A 24,768-nucleotide genomic window follows, 5' to 3' on the forward strand; every position below is an offset into this window, starting at 1 on the left:
AACACCCCCTTCTGCTCTCTCAACCACACTCTTTTTTATTACTACACATCTCTCATAGCCTTTCATTACTAACTCAATCAAAGCAACTCAACCTAAATTTTATCCTTAAGCATCTAATTTCCAAGACATCCACCCTCATACGCACAACTCTATCTATAGCCCATACCTCGCAACCATATAACATTGTTGGAACCACTATTCTTTCAAACATACACATTTTGCTTTCCGATATATATATATATATATATATATATATATATATATATATATATATATATATATATATATATATATATATATATATATATATATATTTATTTATTTATTTATTTATCTATTTATTCATTTATTTATTTATTTTGCTTTGTCTCTGTCTCCCGCGTTAGCGAGGTAGCGCAAGGAAACAGACAAAAGAAATGGCCCAACCCACCCACATACACATATACATCTAAATGTACACATATATATACACACACAGACATATACATATATTCACATGTACATAATTCATACTGTCTGCCTTTATTTATTCCCATCGCCACCTCGCAACACATGAAATAACAACCCCCTCCCCCCTCATGTGTGCAGGGTAGCGCTAGGAAAAGACAACAAAGGTTGTTTTGAAATGGTTTGGTCACATGGAGAGAATGAGTGAGGAAAGATTGACCAAAAAGGATATATGTGTCAGAGGTGGACGGAACAAGGAGAAGTGGGAGACCAAGATAGAGGTGGAAAGATGGAGTGAAAAGGATTTTGAGTGATCAGGGCCTGAACATGCAGGAGGGCGAAAGGCGTGCAAGGAATAGAGTGAATTAGGACGATGTGGTATACCGAGGTCGACATACTGTCAATGGATTGAACCAGGGCATGTGAAGCCTCTTGGGTAAACCATGGAAAGTTCTGTGGGGCCTGGATGTGGAAAGGGAGCTGTGGTTTCGGTGCATTATTATATGACAGCTAGACTGAGTGTGAACGAATGGGGCCTTTGTTGTGTTTTCCTAGTGGGAGACCAAACTGGAGGTGGAAAGATGGAGTGAAAAAGATTTTGTGTGATCGGGGCCTGAACATGCAGGAGGGTGAAAGGAGGGCAAGGAATAGAGTGAATTGGAGCGGTGTGGTATACCGGGGTTGACGTGATATCAATGGATTGAATCGGGGCATGTGAAGCGTCTGCGGTAAACCATGGAAAGCTGTGTAGGTATGTATATTTTGCGTGTGTGGACGTATGTATATACATGTGTATGGGGTTGGGTTGGGCCATTTCTTTCGTCTGTTTCCTTGCGCTACCTCGCAAACGCGGGAGACAGCGACAAAGCAAAAAAAAAAAAAAAAAAAAAAAAAAATACATATATATATATATATATATATATATATATATATATATATATATATATATATATATATATATATATATATATATATATATATATATATATATATATATATATATATATATATATATGATCGCCTTTTCCCGAGTCAGCGAGGCATCTACTCATATACACATATATTCATAAACGCCCATACACGCACACATACATATATTTTCATGTACGCATTAACATATACATACAAATACACAGACATATTCATATATACCCATGTGCATATTCATACTTGCTTGCCTTTGACCATTCCTGGCGCTACTTCGCAGCACAGGAAACAGCATCACTTCGCCTTACTTCAGGAAGGTAGCGCCAGGAAAACAAACAAAAAAGCCACATTCATTCATAATAAGGCTCTAATTGTCATGTGTAATGCACCGAAACCACATCCTCCTATCCACCTACAAGCGTTTGTTTACGTTTCATCGCAAGAGGCATCTTATTGATAATCCATCCACATTATTTTTTTTTTTGGATATCATGGTTTTATTTCAATCACCTGCACCACTCTGTCTTCTTATGAACTGTTGTTTGGAGTAAGAAACCATTCTCACTGCAGACTAACATGAGGCAATACTAGTATATGAATAACTGAACACCTGCTCAGTATGGTATTCATTGTGCTGTGTGTATGTATGTTTGTGTGTGCGAGTGTGTATGTGTGTGTGTGTGTGTGTGTGTGTGTGTGTGTGTGTGTGTGTGTGTGTGTGTGTGTGTACAAACAAGTCATGCAAATTGAAGTGATATATTTCGTTACTTCAAATCTTTAGATTCGTATTAGTATAATGCTCCAGATTAACTATATTGGACATCTTTAAAGAAAAGGCACAGATATTCCAGTCATTACCTATCGGATCAGATATACGCTATCTAACACTTCTCTGAAGTACTGAGTGTATTGTAGCTGGAAAAGTTTTGGTGACATTATATCAACTTCAAATAATTAAATAATTTATAGTTTATGACTTACAAAGTTCTGCCAGAACTGGAGTGAACGCAGTGGGCAGCGGTAAGGACGTATCGCTCAGAGATCAGCACGCCGCCGCATATCCAGTTGCTTCCACGACTTCCTGTGGACATTGAGTGGAGAGATAGCAGATGATGTTCTGCTTTGTTCGGTTTTATATACAGACGGGATGAAATTAATTAATAATGATCTATATAAGACACCCATCATAAGAAATAGAATACCACAACTCACCTGCAAACAAATATTCAAGTAGGAATTACTAGTTTACAGCAGGATACTATACTCTCTCTCTCTCTCTCTCTCTCTCTCTCTCTCTCTCTCTCTCTCTCTCTCTCTCTCTCTCTCTCTCTCTCTCTCTCTCTCTCTCTCTCTCTCTCTCTCTCTCTCTCTCTCTCTCTCTCTCTCTCTGAAGTGAGGGAAGTGAGTGAGGAATGGGATCATTTGGGGAAGCAGTGTGCAAGGGATGTATATGGTATGAGAGAAGTGGAAGGTAGGCAGATTAGAAAGGGTAGTGAGTGGTGGGGTGAAGTAGAGTCGTTATTGAAAGAGAACAGAAATGCGTTTTGACTATACTTGTAAGGAAGGACTGAAAATGACTGGGAGGTGTATAAGAGGAGGCGGCACGGGGTCAACAGGAAGGTGCAAGGGCTGAAAAAGAGCGCAAATGAGAGTTGGGGTGAGACAGTATCATTGAACTTAAGGGGAATAAATAGATGTTTTGGAAGGAGGTAAATAACGTGCGTTAGATAAAAGAAAAAAATGGGAACATCGGTAAATGGGGCAAGTGGGGAAATAATAGCAGGTAGGGATGAAGCGAGGAGGAATTGGGGTAAGTATTTTGAAAGACTGTTGAATGTGTTTGATGATAGAGTGAAATATGAAATGTGTTTTGGTCGGGGTGGTGTACAAAGTGAGAGAGTCAGGGAGAGTGGTTTGGTGAAGAGAGAAGAGGTGGCGAAAGCCTTGAGCAAGATGAAATCCGACAAGGCGGCGGGTTGGGATGGTATTGCGGTTGAATTTATTAAGAAAGGGGGTGAGTGTCTTGTTGAGTGGTTGGTTAGGATATTCAGTGTATTTATGTATGATGGAATGCATGTGTAGTGCTATTGTAAAAAGGCAAAGGGAATAGAGGTGAGTGTTCAGACTACAGAAGCATAAGTTTGTTGAGTATTCCTGGAAAATTGTATGGAAGGGTATTGATTGAGAAGATGAAGGCATGTCTGCGACAGGGATGTGTGATGTCCCGATGGTTATTTGACTTGTTGATGGATGGGTGGTTAAGGAGGTAAATCCAAGAGTTTTGGAGATAGGGGCAAATGTGCAGACTGTTGGGGATGTGAAGGCTTGGGAAGTGAGTCAGTTGTTGTTCGCCGATGATATAGCACTGTTGGCTGATTTGAGTGAGAAACTGGAGAAGTTGATGACCGAGTTTGGAAAAGTTTGTGAAAGGAGAAGGTTGAGTAAATGTGAATAGGAGCAAGGTTATTACATTCAGCATAGTTGAGGGACAAGTTGGTAGGGATGCAAGCCTGAAAGGAGAAAAACTGGAGGAAATGAAGTGTTTTAAATATCTGGGAGTGGACTTGGCAGCGAATGCAGCCATGGAAGCGGAAGAGAGTCATAAGGTGGGTAGGAGGCGAAGGTTCTGGAAGCGTTGAAAAATGTGTGGCAAGAAAGTTATCTCGGAGAGCAAAACTAGGTAGCTTTGAAGGAAAAGTAGTTTCAATTATATTATAAAATTTCGAAGCATGAGCTATAGATAGGGAGGACGTGTTGGAAGTGGAATGTTTGGGATAATGTGTGGTTGTAAGGTGGTTTGATAGAGTAAGCATTGAAAGGGTAAGAGATATGTATGGAAACAAAAGAAGTGTGGTTGAGAGAGCAGAAGAGGATATGCTGAAATGGTTTGGATATATGAAGAGGATGAGTGAGGAGAGGTTGATAAAGAGGATATATGTGTCAGACGTTGAGGGAACAAGGAGTGCAGGGAGATCAAATTGGAGATGGAAGAATGGAAAATCGATCCCGGGCTACCGAGAACGGGAGGTGAACAGCATACCAGTGGCATCTGACAAGTTTGGTGATCGAGAACAGAAACTTCTTGTACAGCATAAGACATCAACAGGAGTCTGACAAACATTGAAATATAGAGTAAGACTTCTTACCTCTTCCTCTCAGTAGAGCCATCCACGGCCAGTCCAGCAGGCCTGCATTGCTTCCATTAACGATCCGGTCTTCCAGATCCGATACCCCACACTTCAAAGGCAGCACCACCCTCGGATTCTGCACGAAATCAATATATTCTTCACACCAACAGATAACATTAGTCATATAATATATCTCTGGCCTAATTATGTGTATTTGCCCGAGCTCCAGTCATTATTTAAAATTTTACCATATCCATACTCTACATTTATCTGTTAACGAAATGGAGCTTTCGTCAAATCTAAAAGTCATCCTAGGGACTGCCCCTCCAGGCCTGCCCTGCTAAGCCCGACCAGCTTATCCCAGGGACTTCTGGTACAAGCCCACTCCACTCATCCCAGAACTCCCTCTCCAAGGCCATCTCGCCCATCCAATGGATTGCCTCTCCAGGTCTATCCCGTTCATCCCAGGGACTGCCCCTTCATGCCCATTTCACTCATCCCAAGCCCACCTCACTTATCCCAGACACTGCCACGCCAGGACCCACTGAAGTAAAATTCCATCAGTGCCGTGTGACTCAAATTTTGTTAACGATCGTTAATGCAAAACCTTCTCGAAAGCTTTTTGAAAGTCGAGACAGATAACATCAACAGCTTTACATTCGCCATATGTTGATTAAATCATAAAAGAAATCAAGCAGATTTATCACACGAGCGATTTAGTCGAAAATCACGATGAGTCATTATTTTAGCGGTGGTCCTCTAAGTGGTTTGCAGCTCTATATCGCATGATGGTGTTCATAAGTTGCCGAACTCACACGTTAATTCAATAAGATGATTTATGGGCCGTGACTAATAACTTTTCTTTAACGACGGTGTTGCTTTGACAAACATCCATTCATCTGGAACTTTCCCTATAGAGAGTGACTTAATGGAAAGGGCGATCAAAGGCTAAACATTTCATTTTTCGCCTCCATTGCTCTAGATGAAATTGATCAGGGCCTGCCATTTTATTTACTTTCATTTAGTTCATTCCTGAAAGCATTCCTTTAGCTTTATGTTAACTTGTTGAAGAACGTTTCTCTCTCTTATCAATGAAACTTGATCTGGAACATGGGTTGTGTCTTCGATCGTATATACAGTTGCAGAGAGTGATTAAGTAATTTTGTCATGGCTTCCTTTTCTTCGAACAAGTCACCGTTTCCCATGATCAATAGACCAAGTGACTGGATAATTACTCTCTTGCTTCTAACATAACTGTAAAACTCCTTAGGGTTTCTTTCGATATTCCAGTAATATACGCTTCATATTGACGTTTACTTTATCGTAAAACTTTTACTTTTTCGGAAACAAATTTACGTACCTTCCTCCATTGTGTTGGTTATCGGATTTTCTGAGTTTCTTATGAGCTACTTTCTTAGACAACTAGCATTTTTCATCTCACCGCTCCACTGCATTGGTTTTGCTGCCTTGAGGGATTTTGTAAAGCTTCCCTAGGAATAGACTAATTATAAGCTAGGTAAACAGCTATTTTCTGATGGCACCTAAAACTGTTATGATCAAACAACATCTTTATAGGTTATTGAGATTAGCAGCTAAAGACAATATACCTTGGTTGAATCCTGATCTTTACAATTAAACTAGTGGAGTGGCAAAGGGCTCTCCACTGACACCCATCCTAGCATCAGAAAGAGAAAAGGGACTCCTGAAGAAGCAAATAAGGAAAGAGGGAACAGAAGAGACGATGGAGCCAGAAAGGAAATGCTTATCCTCCTTGAAGGCTGAGGATGGGGTGTCCAGATGTGTGTGAATATAACCAAGACAAAAAGAGAGGAGAGATAGGTAGCATGTCCCAAAGATTAAACCTGGATGTCGTGGTTTTGAATGAAACAAAGCACAGGGGTCAAAGGGAAGATTTGTTTGGAGATGTCTTAGAAGTAAAGTCAGGGGTCGGTGAGAGGATAAGAGCTAAGAAAGAGTTACATTGCTCCTGAAGCAGGAGTTATGAGAGTGCATGGTAGAGGGTAAGGAAGTAAATGCTAGCTTAATGCGGGAAAATCTTAAAGTGGATGGCGAAAGATGGGTGGTTATAGTGCATATTTACACTGTCTTGTGGAGACGTAGGTGAAGATTTTTAGAGGTTTTCAGAAGAGAAGAGAGAATGTTGGGGAGAGCAAAGTGGTGAGAGTAAGTGAGCTTAGAAAAGAGACTTGTGTGAGGAAGTACCAGAAAAGATTTAGTGTAGAATGGCAAAAGGTGAGAGCAAATGACGTAAGGGGAGTGAGGGAGGAATGGGATGCACTTAGGGAAGCAGTGATGACTTGCGCAAAAGATCCATGCGGCATGAGAAGGGTTGGAGGTGGGCAGATTAGAAAGGGTAGTGAGTGGTGGGATGAAGAAGTATGATTATCAGTGAAAGAGAAGAGAGAAGCGTTTCGACGATTTATGCAGGGAAGTAGTGCAAATGACTGCGAGATGTATTAAAAAAAAGCGGCAGGAGTTCAAGATAAAGGTGCAGGAGGTGAAAAAGAGGGCAAATGAGAGTTGGGATGACAGATTATTATAAAATGTTAGGGAGCGTCAAAAGACGCTTTGGAACTTGGCAGATGACTTCCGTAAGACAAGAGAACAAATGAGAACATCGGTGAAAGGGGCAAATAGGGAGGTAATAACAAGTAGTGATGAAGTGAGAAGGATGTGGAGTGAGTATCTTAAAGGTTTGGTAAATGTTTTGGATGAAAGAGTGGCAGATATAGGGTGTTTTGGTTGGGATGTTGTGCGAAGTGACAGAGTCAGGGAAATTGGCTTGGTAAACAGGTCAGAGGTAGTATATTTTAATGGAATCTATTAAAAGAGCTGATGACTGTGTTGTTCATTGGTTGGTAGGGATATTCACTGTATGTATGGATCATAGTGAAGTGCCTGTGGATTGGCGTAATGCATGCATAGTGCCATTGTATAAAGACAAAGGGGATAAAGGTGAGTGTTCAAATTACAGAGTTATAAGTTTGTTGAGTATTCCTGAGAAATCATATGGGAGGGTATTGATTGAGAGGGTGAAGGCAAGTACAGAGCATCAGGCTGGGGAAGAGCAGTGAGGTTTCAGAAGTGGTAAAATATGTGTGGATCAGGTGTTTGCTTTAAAGAATGTATATGACAAATACTTATAAAAACCGATGGATTTGTATGTAGCGTTTATGGATCTGGAGATGGCATATGATAGGGTTCATAGAGATGCTTTGTGGAGGGTTTTAAGAATATATGGAAGGGGAGGTAAGTTGCTGAAAGAAGTGAAAAGTTTTTACTAAGGATGTAAGACATGTGTACGAGTAAGAAGGGAGGAAAGTGATTGGCTCCAGGTGAATGTCGGTTTGCGGCAGGGTTGCGTGATGTCTCCATGATTCTTTATATTTCTTTATGGATGGGGTGGTTAGGGCGGTAAATGCAAGAGTTTTGGAGAGAGGATCAAGTATGCAGTCGACTTGCTCTGGATGAGAGGGCTTGGGAAGTGAGTCAGTTGTTGTTCGCTGATCATAGAGCGCTTGTGGATGATTCGGTTGAAAAACTGCAGAGGTTTGTGACTGAGTTTTGTAAATTGTGCGAAAGAAGAAAGTTGAGAGTAAATGTGAAGAGGAGCAAGGTTATTAGGTTCAGTATGACTCAGGGACAAGTTAATTGGTTGGTAAATCTGAATAGAAAAAAACTGGAGGAAGTGAAGTGTTTTAGATATCTGGGAGTGGACGTAGCAACGGATGGAACCATGGAAGAAGTGAGTCACAGGGTGGGGGAAGGGGCAAAAGTTCTGGTGATGAAGAATGTGTGGAAAGCATGAACGTTATCTCGGAGAGCAAAAATGGGTATGTTTGAAGTAATAATGGTTCCAACAATGTTATATGGTGGCAAGGCATGGGCTATAGACAGGGTTGTCCGTATGAGGGTGGATGTGTTGAAAACGTGGTGTGAGTTGGGCTGATCGAGTAAATAATGAAAGGGTACGAGTGATATGTGGTAATAAGAGGAGTATTGTTGAGAGAGAAGTATGGGGGTGTGTTGAAGTGGTTTGGACATGGTTTGGAGAAAATGAGTAAGGAAATATTGATAAAGAGAATATATGTGTCAGATGTGGAGGGAACAAAGAGAAACAGGAGACCAAATTGGAAGTGGAAGGATGGAGTGAAAAAGATTTTGAGCGATCGGGGCCTGAACATAAATGAGGGAGAAAGGCGTGCAAGGAATAGAGTGAATTGAAACGATGTGGTAAACCGGGGTCGACGTGCTGTCAATGGATTGAACCAGAGCATGTGAAGTGCGTGAGGTAAACCATGGAAAGATCTGTCGGGCCTGGATGTGGAAAGGGAGCTGTAGTTTCGGAGCATTACACATAACAGCTAGAGACTCAGTGTGTGAACGAATGTGGATTTTCACTCTTGTCCTGTTCTTATACTATCAAATGCCTTATTTAATCACGTTAAAAACTACAATCATTGTAATGATTGGAGTAATCCAATCTCAGTACCACGAGAAATATTTAATTTTCTATTATCAAATACACAAAGACTTATAACCTTAATATTAGTGAAAGTTTATAAATAATTGGATAACTTTATTGTTGATAAAATTTGTAGACAATTCATCTTCTCCCCATAATAAGTTTATGATACGCTCGTTGTCTGTCTTGGACAATCACTTGTTCACCAAATGGCGTCCTACCTACGTCCCTTCGTTGTATATCAGCTGACTGTTATATTTCTTTCTTGTATCTCCCCTCATGATGTCATCATTACACGAAAGTGCACTTGGGAACTTATCGTGTTTTATTTTCCCCGTGGACTCATAAGAATATACATGATCACGCAAAAAATTATGATCCTTTCCAAAATATATACTTGTGATGAGTTTCAGAATATATATTCTATTGGATCTAAGTTAAAGCACTCTAGATCTTTCATTGATAGATCCCTTAAGTTAGCAAAGAAATCATTTCATAGAGTTGAGCACAAACCTCCCTTTGACACCAAGAATCTTTTAGTTTTCCCTTTTGATAATTTTACTTTACTTCCCATGTTGCTTAAATCCTTTAATGTAAATGTTGCCTTCAACAACAATAATTCTATAAAGAATATCTTAATCAAGAATTCAGCAGGAAATGCTACTGGATGCATCTATAAAGTGCCATGTAGAAATTTTGATAAGTTTTATGTTGGGCAGACTGGTAAGGATCTTTCTCTTAGACGTAAGCAACATAAATATAGTATAAGAAAAGGACAAGTATCAAATGCCTTGTTTAATATCGTTAAAAAAATATGATCGTTGTATTGACTGGAGTAAAGCCATCTCAGTTATTAACACTAACTAAAGTACCACGAGAAATATCATTGAATCATCTATTATTAAATACACAAAAAATAATAACCTTAATATTAGTGCAGGTCTATACAAATAGGATAACTTTATTGTTAGTAAAAATTGTAAACTATTCACCTTCTTGTCCATATAAGAGGTTTATGATATGCTCATTGTCTGTCATGGACAAACATTTGCTTATCAAATGGCGTCCTAGCCAGGTCTATCCGTTGTATATCAATTGACTGTTATAATTCTTTCGTGTATCTTCCCATATTATGTGATTATTACACGAAACTGCAATTGGGAACTTATCGTGTTATATTTTCCTCCTTGAAGCATAAGAGCATATATATATATATATATATATATATATATATATATATATATATATATATATATATATATATATATATATATATATATATATATATATATATATATATATATATATATATATATATATATATATATATTTATATATATATATATATATATATATATACATATATATATATATATATATATATATATATATATATATATATATATATATATATATATATATATATATATTTTATTATTATTATTATACTTTGTCGCTGTCTCCCGCGTTTGCGAGGTAGCGCAAGGAAACAGACGAAAGAAATGGTCCAACCCCCCCCCCCCCCCCCCCCATACACATGTATATACATACGTCCACACACGCAAATATACATACCTACACAGTTTTCCATGGTTTACCCCAGACGCTTCACATGCCCTGCTTCAATCCACTGACAGCACGTCAACCACGGTATACCACATCGCTCCAATTCACTCTATTCCTTGCCCTCCTTTCACCCTCCTGCATGTTCAGGCCCCGATCACACAAAATCTTTTTCACTCCATCTTTCCACCTCCAATTTGGTCTCCCTCTTCTCCTTGTTCCCTCCACCTCCGACACATATATCCTCTTGGTCAATCTTTCCTCATTCATCCTCTCCATGTGCCCAAACCACTTCAAAACACCCTCTTCTGCTCTCTCAACCACGCTCTTTCTATTTCCACACATCTCTCTTACCCTTACGTTACTCACTCGATCAAACCACTTCACACCACACATTGTCCTCAAACATCTCATTTCCAGCACATCCATCCTCCTGCGCACAACTCTATCCATAGCCCACGCCTCGCAACCATACAACATTGTTGGAACCACTTTTCCTTCAAACATACCCATTTTTGCTTTCCGAGATAATGTTCTCGACTTCCAAACATTCTTCAAGGCCCCCAGGATTTTCGCCCCCTCCCTCACCCTATGATCCACTTCCGCTTCCATGGTTCCATCCGCTGCCAGATCCACTCCCAGATATCTAAAACACTTCAATTCCTCCAGTTTTTCTCCATTCAAACTCACCTCCCAATTGACTTGACCCTCAACCCTACTGTACCTAATAACCTTGCTCTTATTCACATTTACTCTTAACTTTCTTCTTCCACACACTTTTCCAAACTCAGTCACCAGCTTCTGCAGTTTCTCACATGAATCAGCCACCAGCGCTGTATCATCAGCGAACAACAACTGACTCACTTCCCAAGCTCTCTCATCCCCAACAGACTTCATACTTGCCCCTCTTTCCAAAACTCTTGCATTTACCTCCCTAACAACCCCATCCATAAACAAATTAAACAACCATGGAGACATCACACACCCCTGAAGCAAACCTACATTCACTGAGAACCAATCACTTTCCTCTCTTCCTACACGTACACATGCCTTACATCCTCGATAAAAACTTTTCACTGCTTCTAACAACTTTCCTCCCACACCATATATTCTTAATACCTTCCACAGAGCATCTCTATCAACTCTATCATATGCCTTCTCCAGATCCATAAATGCTACATACAAATCCATTTGCTTTTCTAAGTATTTCTCACATACATTCTTCAAAGCAAACACCTGATCCACACATCCTCTACCACTTCTGAAACCACACTGCTCTTCCCCAATCTGATGCTCTGTACATGCCTTCACCCTCTCAATCAATACCCTCCCATATAATTTACCAGGAATACTCAACAAACTTATACCTCTGTAATTTGAGCACTCACTCTTATCCCCTTTGCCTTTGTACAATGGCACTATGCACGCATTCAGCCAATCCTCAGGCACCTCACCATGAGTCATACATACATTGAATAACCTTACCAACCAGTCAACAATACAGTCACCCCCTTTTTTAATAAATTCCACTGCAATACCATCCAAACCTGCTGCCTTGCCGGCTTTCATCTTCCGCAAAGCTTTCACTACCTCTTCTCTGTTCACCAAATCATTTTCCCTAACCCTCTCACTTTGCACACCACCTCGACCAAAACACCCTATATCTGCCACTCTATCATCAAACACATTCAACAAACCTTCAAAATACTCACTCCATCTCCTTCTCACATCACCACTACTTGTTATCACCTCCCCATTTGCGCCCTTCACTGAAGTTCCCATTTGCTCCCTTGTCTTACGCACTTTATTTACCTCCTTCCAGAACATCTTTTTATTCTCCCTAAAATTTAATGATACTCTCTCACCCCAACTCTCATTTGCCCTTTTTTTCACCTCTTGCACCTTTCTCTTGACCTCCTGTCTCTTTCTTTTATACATCTCCCACTCAATTGCATTTTTTCCCTGCAAAAATCGTCCAAATGCCTCTCTCTTCTCTTTCACTAATACTCTTACTTCTTCATCCCACCACTCACTACCCTTTCTAATCAACCCACCTCCCACTCTTCTCATGCCACAAGCATCTTTTGCGCAATCCATCACTGATTCCCTAAATACATCCCATTCCTCCCGCACTCCCCTTACTTCCATTGTTCTCACCTTTTTCCATTCTGTACTCAGTCTCTCCTGGTACTTCCTCACACAGGTCTCCTTCTCAAGCTCACTTACTCTCACCACCCTCTTCACCCCAACATTCACTCTTCTTTTCTGAAAACCCATACAAATCTTCACCTTAGCCTCCACAAGATAATGATCAGACATCCCTCCAGTTGCACCTCTCAGCACATTAACATCCAAAAGTCTCTCTTTCGCACGCCTGTCAATTAACACGTAATCCAATAACGCTCTCTGGCCATCTCTCCTACTTACATAAGTATACTTATGTATATCTCGCTTTTTAAACCAGGTATTCCCAATCATCAGTCCTTTTTCAGCACATAAATCTACAAGCTCTTCACCATTTCCATTTGCAACACCGAACACCCCATGTATACCAATTATTCCCTCAACTGCCACATTACTCACCTTTGCATTCAAATCACCCATCACTATGACCCGGTCTCGTGCATCAAAACCACTAACACACTCATTCAGCTGCTCCCAAAACACTTGCCTCTCTTGATCTTTCTTCTCATGCCCAGGTGCATATGCACCAATAATCACCCACCTCTCTCCATCAACTTTCAGTTTTACCCATATTAATCGAGAATTTACTTTCTTACACTCTATCACATACTCCCACAACTCCTGTTTCAGGAGTATTGCTACTCCTTCCCTTGCTCTTGTCCTCTCACTAACCCCTGACTTTACTCCCCAGACATTCCCAAACCACTCTTCCCCTTTACCCTTGAGCTTCGTTTCACTCAGAGCCAAAACATCCAGGTTCCTTTCCTCAAACATACTACCTATCTCTCCTTTTTTCACATCTTGGTTACATCCACACACATTTAGGCACCCCACTCTGACCCTTTTCGAGGAGGATGAGCACTCCCCGCGTGACTCCTTCTTCTGTTTCCCATTTTAGAAAGTTAATACAAGGAGGGGAGGATTTCTGGCCCCCCGCTCCCGTCCCCTCTAGTCGCTTTCTACGACACGCGAGGAATACGTGGGAAGTATTCTTTCACCCCTATCCCCAGGGATATAATGATATAATGACATATTCATGTATAATCTGAATATGACTGCTTCCATTCCCTAAAATTCACAAGAAATCAATAAACATTCAAAAATACTTCTTTCGAATAACCTAGCAAGCTTAGGTCAATCATTAAGAATAAATTCTGTTCAAATAAAATTCACAAAATGTATTTGGAAAGGATATAAAAAGTTCCTTAAAACCTTCCAAATAAGGTTTAAGGCTAAGGTTAATCATCCCAGGATCTTCTACTGCCATTTCGTCACTCTTGTAATGGCGGTATTCTGGCTTCAGCTCCCACAGTTCTTGTGTGGATTTTTGACATTGTAGTCATACACCTCTTTCAGGATCTCCTTGAGGTATGTAATTGGTTGCCGCGTCAGCTTCTGGAGGTCCTTAATATTGTAGTATTGATATAATGATATAATGATAATATAGTATATATATATATATTATATATATATATATATATAATTATATATATATATATTAATATATATATATATATAATATATATATATATATATATATATATATATATAATATATATATTATATATATATATATATATATATAATATATATATATATATATATATATATATATATAATATATAATATATATATAATATATAAATATATATATATATAATAATATTATATATTATATAATATATATATATATATATATATATATATATTTTTTTTTTTTATAGTGTCGCTGTCTCCCGCGTTTGCGAGGTAGCGCAAGGAAACAGACGAAAGAAATGGTCCAACCCCCCCCCCCCCCCATACACATGTATATACATACGTCCACACACGCAAATATACATACCTACACAGTTTTCCATGGTTTACCCCAGACGCTTCACATGCCCTGCTTCAATCCACTGACAGCACGTCAACCACGGTATACCACATCGCTCCAATTCACTCTATTCCTTGCCCTCCTTTCACCCTCCTGCATGTTCAGGCCCCGATCACACAAAATCTTTTTCACTCCATCTTTCCACCTCCAATTTGGTCTCCCTCTTCTCCTTGTTCCCTCCACCTCCGACACATATATCCTCTTGGTCAATCTTTCCTCACTCATCCTCTCCATGTGCCCAAACCACTTCAAAACACCCTCTTCTGCTCTCTCAACCACGCTCTTTCTATTTCCACACATCTCTCTTACCCTTACGTTACTCACTCGATCAAACCACCTCACACCACACATTGTCCTCAAACATCTCATTTCCAGCACATCCATCCTCCTGCGCACAACTCTATCCATAGCCCACGCCTCGCAACCATACAACATTGTTGGAACCACTTTTCCTTCAAACATACCCATTTTTGCTTTCCGAGATAATGTTCTCGACTTCCACACATTCTTCAAGGCCCCCAGGATTTTCGCCCCCTCCCCTCACCCTATGATCCACTTCCGCTTCCATGGTTCCATCCGCTGCCAGATCCACTCCCAGATATCTAAAACACTTCAATTCCTCCAGTTTTTCTCCATTCAAACTCACCTCCCAATTGACTTGACCCTCAACCCTACTGTACCTAATAACCTTGCTCTTATTCACATTTACTCTTAACTTTCTTCTTCCACACACTTTTCCAAACTCAGTCACCAGCTTCTGCAGTTTCTCACATGAATCAGCCACCAGCGCTGTATCATCAGCGAACAACAACTGACTCACTTCCCAAGCTCTCTCATCCCCAACAGACTTCATACTTGCCCCTCTTTCCAAAACTCTTGCATTTACCTCCCTAACAACCCCATCCATAAACAAATTAAACAACCATGGAGACATCACACACCCCTGAAGCAAACCTACATTCACTGAGAACCAATCACTTTCCTCTCTTCCTACACGTACACATGCCTTACATCCTCGATAAAAACTTTTCACTGCTTCTAACAACTTGCCTCCCACACCATATATTCTTAATACCTTCCACAGAGCATCTCTATCAACTCTATCATATGCCTTCTCCAGATCCATAAATGCTACATACAAATCCATTTGCTTTTCTAAGTATTTCTCACATACATTCTTCAAAGCAAACACCTGATCCACACATCCTCTACCACTTCTGAAACCACACTGCTCTTCCCCAATCTGATGCTCTGTACATGCCTTCACCCTCTCAATCAATACCCTCCCATATAATTTACCAGGAATACTCAACAAACTTATACCTCTGTAATTTGAGCACTCACTCTTATCCCCTTTGCCTTTGTACAATGGCACTATGCACGCATTCCGCCAATCCTCAGGCACCTCACCATGAGTCATACATACATTGAATAACCTTACCAACCAGTCAACAATACAGTCACCCCCTTTTTTAATAAATTCCACTGCAATACCATCCAAACCTGCTGCCTTGCCGGCTTTCATCTTCCGCAAAGCTTTCACTACCTCTTCTCTGTTCACCAAATCATTTTCCCTAACCCTCTCACTTTGCACACCACCTCGACCAAAACACCCTATATCTGCCACTCTATCATCAAACACATTCAACAAACCTTCAAAATACTCACTCCATCTCCTTCTCACATCACCACTACTTGTTATCACCTCCCCATTTGCGCCCTTCACTGAAGTTCCCATTTGCTCCCTTGTCTTACGCACTTTATTTACCTCCTTCCAGAACATCTTTTTATTCTCCCTAAAATTTAATGATACTCTCTCACCCCAACTCTCATTTGCCCTTTTTTTCACCTCTTGCACCTTTCTCTTGACCTCCTGTCTCTTTCTTTTATACATCTCCCACTCAATTGCATTTTTTCCCTGCAAAAATCGTCCAAATGCCTCTCTCTTCTCTTTCACTAATACTCTTACTTCTTCATCCCACCACTCACTACCCTTTCTAATCAACCCACCTCCCACTCTTCTCATGCCACAAGCATCTTTTGCGCAATCCATCACTGATTCCCTAAATACATCCCATTCCTCCCGCACTCCCCTTACTTCCATTGTTCTCACCTTTTTCCATTCTGTACTCAGTCTCTCCTGGTACTTCCTCACACAGGTCTCCTTCTCAAGCTCACTTACTCTCACCACCCTCTTCACCCCAACATTCACTCTTCTTTTCTGAAAACCCATACAAATCTTCACCTTAGCCTCCACAAGATAATGATCAGACATCCCTCCAGTTGCACCTCTCAGCACATTAACATCCAAAAGTCTCTCTTTCGCACGCCTGTCAATTAACACGTAATCCAATAACGCTCTCTGGCCATCTCTCCTACTTACATAAGTATACTTATGTATATCTCGCTTTTTAAACCAGGTATTCCCAATCATCAGTCCTTTTTCAGCACATAAATCTACAAGCTCTTCACCATTTCCATTTGCAACACCGAACACCCCATGTATACCAATTATTCCCTCAACTGCCACATTACTCACCTTTGCATTCAAATCACCCATCACTATGACCCGGTCTCGTGCATCAAAACCACTAACACACTCATTCAGCTGCTCCCAAAACACTTGCCTCTCTTGATCTTTCTTCTCATGCCCAGGTGCATATGCACCAATAATCACCCACCTCTCTCCATCAACTTTCAGTTTTACCCATATTAATCGAGAATTTACTTTCTTACACTCTATCACATACTCCCACAACTCCTGTTTCAGGAGTATTGCTACTCCTTCCCTTGCTCTTGTCCTCTCACTAACCCCCTGACTTTACTCCCCAGACATTCCCAAACCACTCTTCCCCTTTACCCTTGAGCTTCGTTTCACTCAGAGCCAAAACATCCAGGTTCCTTTCCTCAAACATACTACCTATCTCTCCTTTTTTCACATCTTGGTTACATCCACACACATTTAGGCACCCCACTCTGAGCCTTCGAGGAGGATGAGCACTCCCCGCGTGACTCCTTCTTCTGTTTCCCATTTTAGAAAGTTAATACAAGGAGGGGAGGATTTCTGGCCCCCCGCTCCCGTCCCCTCTAGTCGCTTTCTACGACACGCGAGGAATACGTGGGAAGTATTCTTTCACCCCTATCCCCAGGGATATAATGATATAATGACATATTCATGTATAATCTGAATATGACTGCTTCCATTCCCTAAAATTCACAAGAAATCAATAAACATTCAAAAATACTTCTTTCGAATAACCTAGCAAGCTTAGGTCAATCATTAAGAATAAATTCTGTTCAAAATAAAATTCACAAAATGTATTTGGAAAGGATATAAAAAGTTCCTTAAAACCTTCCAAATAAGGTTTAAGGCTAAGGTTAATCACTCCCAGGATCTTCTACTGCCATTTCGTCACTCTTGTAATGGCGGTATTCTGGCTTCAGCTCCCACAGTTCTTGTGTGGATTTTTGACATTGTAGTCATACACCTCTTTCAGGATCTCCTTGAGGTATGTAATTGGTTGCCGCGTCAGCTTCTGGAGGTCCTTAATATTGTAGTATTGATATAATGATATAATGATATATATATATATATATATATATATATATATATATATATATATATATATATATATATATATATATATATATATATATATATATATATATAAATATATATATATATATATATATATATATATATATATATATGTATATATATATATATATATATATATATATATATATATATATATATATATATATATATATATATATATATATATATATATATATATATATATATATATATATATATATTTTCATTTTTTTTTTTTTTGCTGTGTCGCTGTCTCCCGCGTTTGCGAGGTAGCGCAAGGAATCAGACGAAAGAAATGGTGCAACCCACCCCCATACACATGTATATACATACACGTCCACACACGCAAATATACATACCTACACAGCTTTCCATGGTTTACCCCAGACGCTTCACATGCCCTGATTCAATCCACTGACAGCACGTCAACCCCGCTATACCACATCGATCCAATTCACTCTATTCCTTGCCCTCCTTTCACCCTCCTGCATGTTCAGGCCCCGATCACACAAAATCTTTTTCATTCCATCTTTCCACCTCCAATTTGGTCTTCCACTTCTCCTCGTTCCCTCCACCTACGACACATATATCCTCTTGGTCAATCTTTCTCACTCATTCTCTCCATGTGCCCAAACCATTTCAAAACAACCTCTTCTGCTCTCTCAACCACGCTCTTTTTATTTCCACATATCTCTCTTACCCTTACGTTACTTACTCGATCAAACCACCTCACACCACACATTGTCCTCAAACATCTCACTGCCAGCACATCCACCCTCCTGCGTACAACTCTATCCATAGCCTACGCCTCGCAACCATACAACATTGTTGGAGCCACTATTCCTTCAAACATACCCATTTTTGCTTTCCGAGATAATGTTCTCGACTTCCACACATTCTTCAAGGCTCCAAGGATTTTCGCCCCCTCCCCCACCCTATGATCCACTTTCGCTTCCATGGTTCCATCCGCTGCCAGATCCACTCCCAGATATCTAAAACACTTTACTTCCTCCAGTTTTTCTCCATTCAAACTTACCTCCCAATTGACTTAACCCTCAACCCTATTGCACCTAATAACCTTGCTCTTATTCACATTTATTCTTAACTTTCTTCTTTCACAAACTTTACCGAACTCAGTCACCAGCTTCTGCAGTTTCTCACATGAATCAGCCACCAGCGCTGTATCATCAGCGAACAACAACTGACTCACTTCCCAAGCTCACTCATCCCCAACAGACTTCATACTTGCCCCTCTTTGCAAAACTCTTGCATTCACCTCCCTAACAACCCCATCCATAAACAAATTAAACAATATATATATATATATATATATATATATATATATATATATATATATATATATATATATATATATATATATATATATATATATATATATATATATATATACACACATATATGACATATATATAAACATATTATATATATTATATTATACCATTAATATACTTTGTCGCTGTCTCCCGAGTTAGCGAGATAGCACAAGGAAACAGGCGAAAGAATAACCCAACCCACCCACATACACATGTATATACAAACACGTCCACACACGCACAAATACATATCTATTCATCTCAACAGATACATACATAAATACACACAGAATAATATACATATAGACACATGTGCATAATTCATACTATCTGCCCTTACTCATTCCAGTCACCATACCGCCACATTTGAAATGACATCCCCCTCCCCCCTCATGTGCACGAGGTAGCACTAGGAAAAGAGAACAAAGGCCACATTTGTTCACACTCAGTCTCTAGCTGTCATCTAATAATGCACCAAAACCATAGCTCCCTTTCCACATCCAGGCCCCACAGAGCTTTCCATGGTTTACCCCAGACGCTTCACATGGCCTGGTTCAATCCATTGACAGCACATCGACCCCGGTATACCACATCGTTCCAATTCACTCTATTCCTTGCACGCCTTTCACCCTCCTGCATGTTCAGGCCCCGATCACTCAAAACCTTTTTTCACTCCATCTTTTCACCTCCAATTTGGTCTCCCGCTTCTCGTTCCCTCCACCTTTGACAGATATATCCTCTTTGTCAATCTTTCCTCACTCATTCTATCCATGTGACACTCTTCTGCTCTCTAAACCACACTCTTTTTTTTACCACACATCTCTCTTACACTTTCATTACTTACTCGATCAAACCACCTCACACCACATATTGTCCTGAAACATAACATTTCCAGCACAGCCACCCTCATCGGAACAACTCTATCTATAGCCCAAGGCCCGCAACCATATAACATTGTTAGAACCACTATTCCTTCACACATACCCATTTTTGCTTTCCAAGATAACGTTCTCGCCTTCCACACATTATTCAACGCTCCTAGAACTTTCGCCCCCTCCCCCACCCTATGACTCACTTCTGCTTCCATGGTTCCGTCCGCTGCCAAATCTACTCCCAGATATCTAAAACTTTTACTTCCTCCCATTTTTCTCCTTTCAAACTTACCTCCCAACTGACTTCTCTCTCAACACTAGTGTACCTAATAACCTTGCTCTTATTCACATTTAATCTCATCTTTCTTCTTTCAAAACTCAGTCACCAAATTCTGCAGTTTCTCACCCGAATCAGCCATCAGCGCTCTATCATCAGCGAACAACAACTGACTCACTTCCGAAGCTCTCTCATCCACAACAGACTGCATACTTGCTCCTCTCTCCAAAACACTTGCATTCACTTCCATAACAACCCCATCCATAAACAAATTAAACAACCATGGAGACATTACACACCCCTGCCGCAAACCGACATTCACTGAGAACCAATCACTTTCCCCTCTCCCTACTCGTGCACATGCCTTACATCCTCGATAGAAACTTTTCACTACTTCTAACAATTTGCCTCCCACACCGTATAATTCATAATACCTTACACAGAGGATCTCTATCAACTCTATCATATGCCTTCTCCAGATCCATAAATACTACATGCAAATCCATTTGCTTTTCAAAGTATTTCTCACATACATTCTTCAAAGCAAACACCTGGTCCACCCATCTTCTACCACTTTTGAAACCATACTGCTCTTCCCCAATCTGATGCTCTGTACATACCTTCACCCTCACAATCAATACCCTCCCATATAATTTCCCAGGAATACCCAACAAATGGCACTATGCAAGCATTCCACCAATCCTCAGGCACCTCATCATGAGTCATACATACATTAAAAATCCTTCCTAACCAGTCAACAATATAGTCACCCTCTTTTTCAATAAAGTCCACAGCAATACAATCCAAAAACAGTGTCTTGCCGGATTTCATCTCCGCAGCTTTTACTACCTCTTCTATGTTAACCAAATCATTCTCCCTAACCCTCTCACTTTGCACACCATCTCGACCAAAACACTCTATATCTGCCACTCTATCATCAAACACATTCAACAAACGTTCAAAATACTCACTCCATCTCCTTCTCACATCACCACTGCTTGTTATCACCTCCCCATTAGCCCCGTTCACCGATGTTCCCATTTGTTTCCTTGTCTTACGTACTTTATTTACCTCCTTCCAAAACATTTTCTTATTCTTCCTAAAATTTAATGATACTCTCTCAACCCAACTTTAATTTGCCCTCTTTTTCACCTCTTGCATCTTTCTCTTGACCTCCTGCATCTTTCTTTTATACATCTCCCAGTCATTTGCATTATTTCCCTGCAAAAATCATCCAAATGCCTCTCTCTTCTTTTTCACTAACAATCTTACTTCATCATCCCACCACTCACTTACCTTTCTAGTCTGCCCACCTCCCACGCTTCTCATGCCGCAAGCTTCTTTTGCACAAGCCATCACTGCTTCCCTATATACATCCCTTTATTCCAACACTCCCCTTACATCCTTCACTCTCACCTTTTTCCATTCTGTACTCAGTCTCTCCTGGTACTTCCTCTCACAAGTCTCCTTCCCAAGCTCACTTACTCTCACCACTCTCTTCACCCCAACATTCTCTATTCTTTTCCGAAAACTTGTAACAATCTTCACTTTCGCCTCCACAAGATGGCGATCAGGCATCCCCCAGTTGCACCTCTCAGCACATTAACATCCAAAAGTCTCTCTTTCACGCGCCTATCAATTAACACGTAATCCAATAACGCTCTTTGGCCATCTCTCCTACTTACATACGTATACTTATGTGTATCTCTCTATTTAAACCAGGATTCCCAATCACCAGTCCTTTCTCAGCGCACAAATCTACAAACTCTTCACCATTTACATTTACAACAATGAACACCCCATGTACACCAATTATTCCCTCAACTGCCACATTACTCACCTTTGCATTCAAATCACCCATCACTGTAATCTGGTCTCGTGCATCAAAACTACCAATATACTTACTCATCTGCTCCCAAAACACTTGGCTCTCATGATCTTTCTTCTCATGCCCAGGTGCATATGCACCAATAATCACCCATCTTTCTCCATCCACTTTCAGCTTTACCCATATCAGTCTAGTCTACTTTCGTACACTCTATCACATACACCCACCACTCATGTTTCTGGAGTATTGCTACTCCTTCCCTTGCTCTTGTCATGTCATCATCCTCTGACTTTACTCCCAAGACACTCCGAAACCACTCTTCCCCTTTACCCTTGAGCGTCGTTTCACTCATTGCCAAAACCTGTAGGTTCTCCAACTCACTTCAACACTACTTGTTATTACCTTCCCAATAGCCCTCTTCACCGAATTTCCAATTTGTTGCGTTGTTCTAACGCATTTTATTTACCTCCTTCCGAAACATCTTTTTATTCTCCCTACAAAAAAATAATACTCTCTCACCCCATCTCTCATTTGCCCTCTTTTTCACCTCGAGCACATTTCTATTGACTTACATCCCCTTCCTTTTATACATATCCCTGGGTATAGGAGATATCCCTGGATATACGTGAGAAAGAATGCTTTCCACTCATTCCCCGCGCGTCGTACAAGGCGACTAAACGAGACGGGAGCAGTGGGCTACAAATCCTCCCCTACTTGTATTTTAGCTTTCTGAAAAGAGAAACAGAAGGAGTCACGCGAGGAGTATTCATCCTCTTCGAAGACTCAGATTGGCGTGCCTAATGTGTGTGCATGTAGCCAAGATGAGAAAAAAGTAGAGATCGATAGCATGTTTGAGGAAAGGAATCTGGATGTTTTGTCTCAAAGTGAAAGGAAGCTCAAGAGTAAAGGGGAAGAGTGGTTTAGGAATGTTTTGGGAGTAAAGTCAGGGGTTGGTGAGAGAACAATAGCAAAGGAAGGAGTAGCACTATCCTTGTAACAGGAGTTGTGGGAGTATGTGATAGAGTGTAAGAAAGTAAACTCTAAATTGATATGGGTAGAACTGAAAGACGATGGAGAGAGATGGGTGATTATTGGTGCATATGCACCTGGGCATGAGAAGAAAGATCATGAGAGGCAAATGTTTTGGGAGAAGCTGAGTGAGTGCGTTATCAGTTTTGATGCACGAGACCGGGTTATAGCGAAGGGTGATATGAATGCAAAGGTGAGTAATGTGGCAGTTAAGGGAATAATTGGTGTATATGGGGTGTTCACTGTTGTAAATGGAAACGGTGAAGAGCTTGTAGATTTGTGTTCTGAAAAAGGACTGGTGATTGGGAGTACCTGGTTTAAAAAGATATATACATAAGTATACGCATGTAAGTAGAAGATATGGCCAGAGATCTTTACTGGATTACGTGTTAATTGATAGGCGCGTGAAAGAGAGATTTTTGCATGCTAATGTGCTGAGAGGCGCAGCTGGAGGGATGACTGATCATCATCTTATGGTTTCAAAGGTGAAAATTTCTGGAGTTTTTCAGAAAAGAAGAGAGAATGTTGGGTTGAAGATAGTGGTGAGAGTAAGTGAGCTTGGGAAGGAGACTTGTGTGAGGAAGTACCAGGAGAGACTGAGTGGAATGAAAAAAGGTGAGAGAAAAGGGCGTCAGGGTAGTGGGGGAGGAATGAGATGTATTTAGGGAAGCAGTGATGGTTTGCGCAAAAGATGCTTGTGTCATGAGAAGCGTGGGAGGTGCTCAAATAGAAGTAAGATTATTAATGAAAGAGAAGAGAGAGGCGTGTCGATGATTTTTGCAGGGAAATAGTGCAAATGACTGGGAGATGTATAAATGAAAGAGGCAGGAGGTCAAGCAAAAGGTGCAAGAAGTGTAAAAGAGGGCAAACGAGAGTTGGGGAGAGAGAGTATATTAAATTTTGGAGAGAATAAAGAGATGTTTTGGAAGGAGGTTAATAAAATGCCTCAGACAAGAGGATAAATGAGAACATCAGTGAAGGGGGATAATGGAGAGGTAATAAAAAGTAGTGGTGATGTGCGAAGGAGATGGAGTGAGTATTTTCAAGGTTTGTTGAATGTGTTAGATGATAGGGTGGCAGATATAGGGTGTTTTGGTCGAAGTGGTGTGCGAAGTGAGATGGTCAGCGAGAATGATTTGGTAAACAGAGAAGAGGTAGAGAAAGCTTTGCAGATAATGATAGCCGCTAAGGCGGCGGGTTTGCATGGTCCTGCAGTGTG

The 24,768-nt window shown here is 40.4% G+C and overlaps 1 protein-coding gene across 1 annotated transcript in view; it reads right to left on the reverse strand.

Annotated features, from left to right (window-relative positions):
• The window catches only part of LOC139757504 (phenoloxidase-activating factor 3-like), a 136,435-nt gene that overhangs the window by 31,116 nt on the left and 80,551 nt on the right, over positions 1–24,768 (reverse strand). The window contains exons 4-5 of the mRNA XM_071678016.1: positions 4,521–4,638; positions 2,356–2,455 (exon numbers count right to left, since the gene is read on the reverse strand). Of these exons, the coding sequence (XP_071534117.1) occupies positions 2,356–2,455; positions 4,521–4,638 (218 nt within the window). The remainder of the gene's footprint in view (positions 1–2,355; positions 2,456–4,520; positions 4,639–24,768) is intronic.

The sequence above is a fragment of the Panulirus ornatus genome, chromosome 27, assembly GCF_036320965.1.
Source record: "Panulirus ornatus isolate Po-2019 chromosome 27, ASM3632096v1, whole genome shotgun sequence".
In the NCBI taxonomy this organism is placed as follows: domain Eukaryota; kingdom Metazoa; phylum Arthropoda; class Malacostraca; order Decapoda; family Palinuridae; genus Panulirus; species Panulirus ornatus.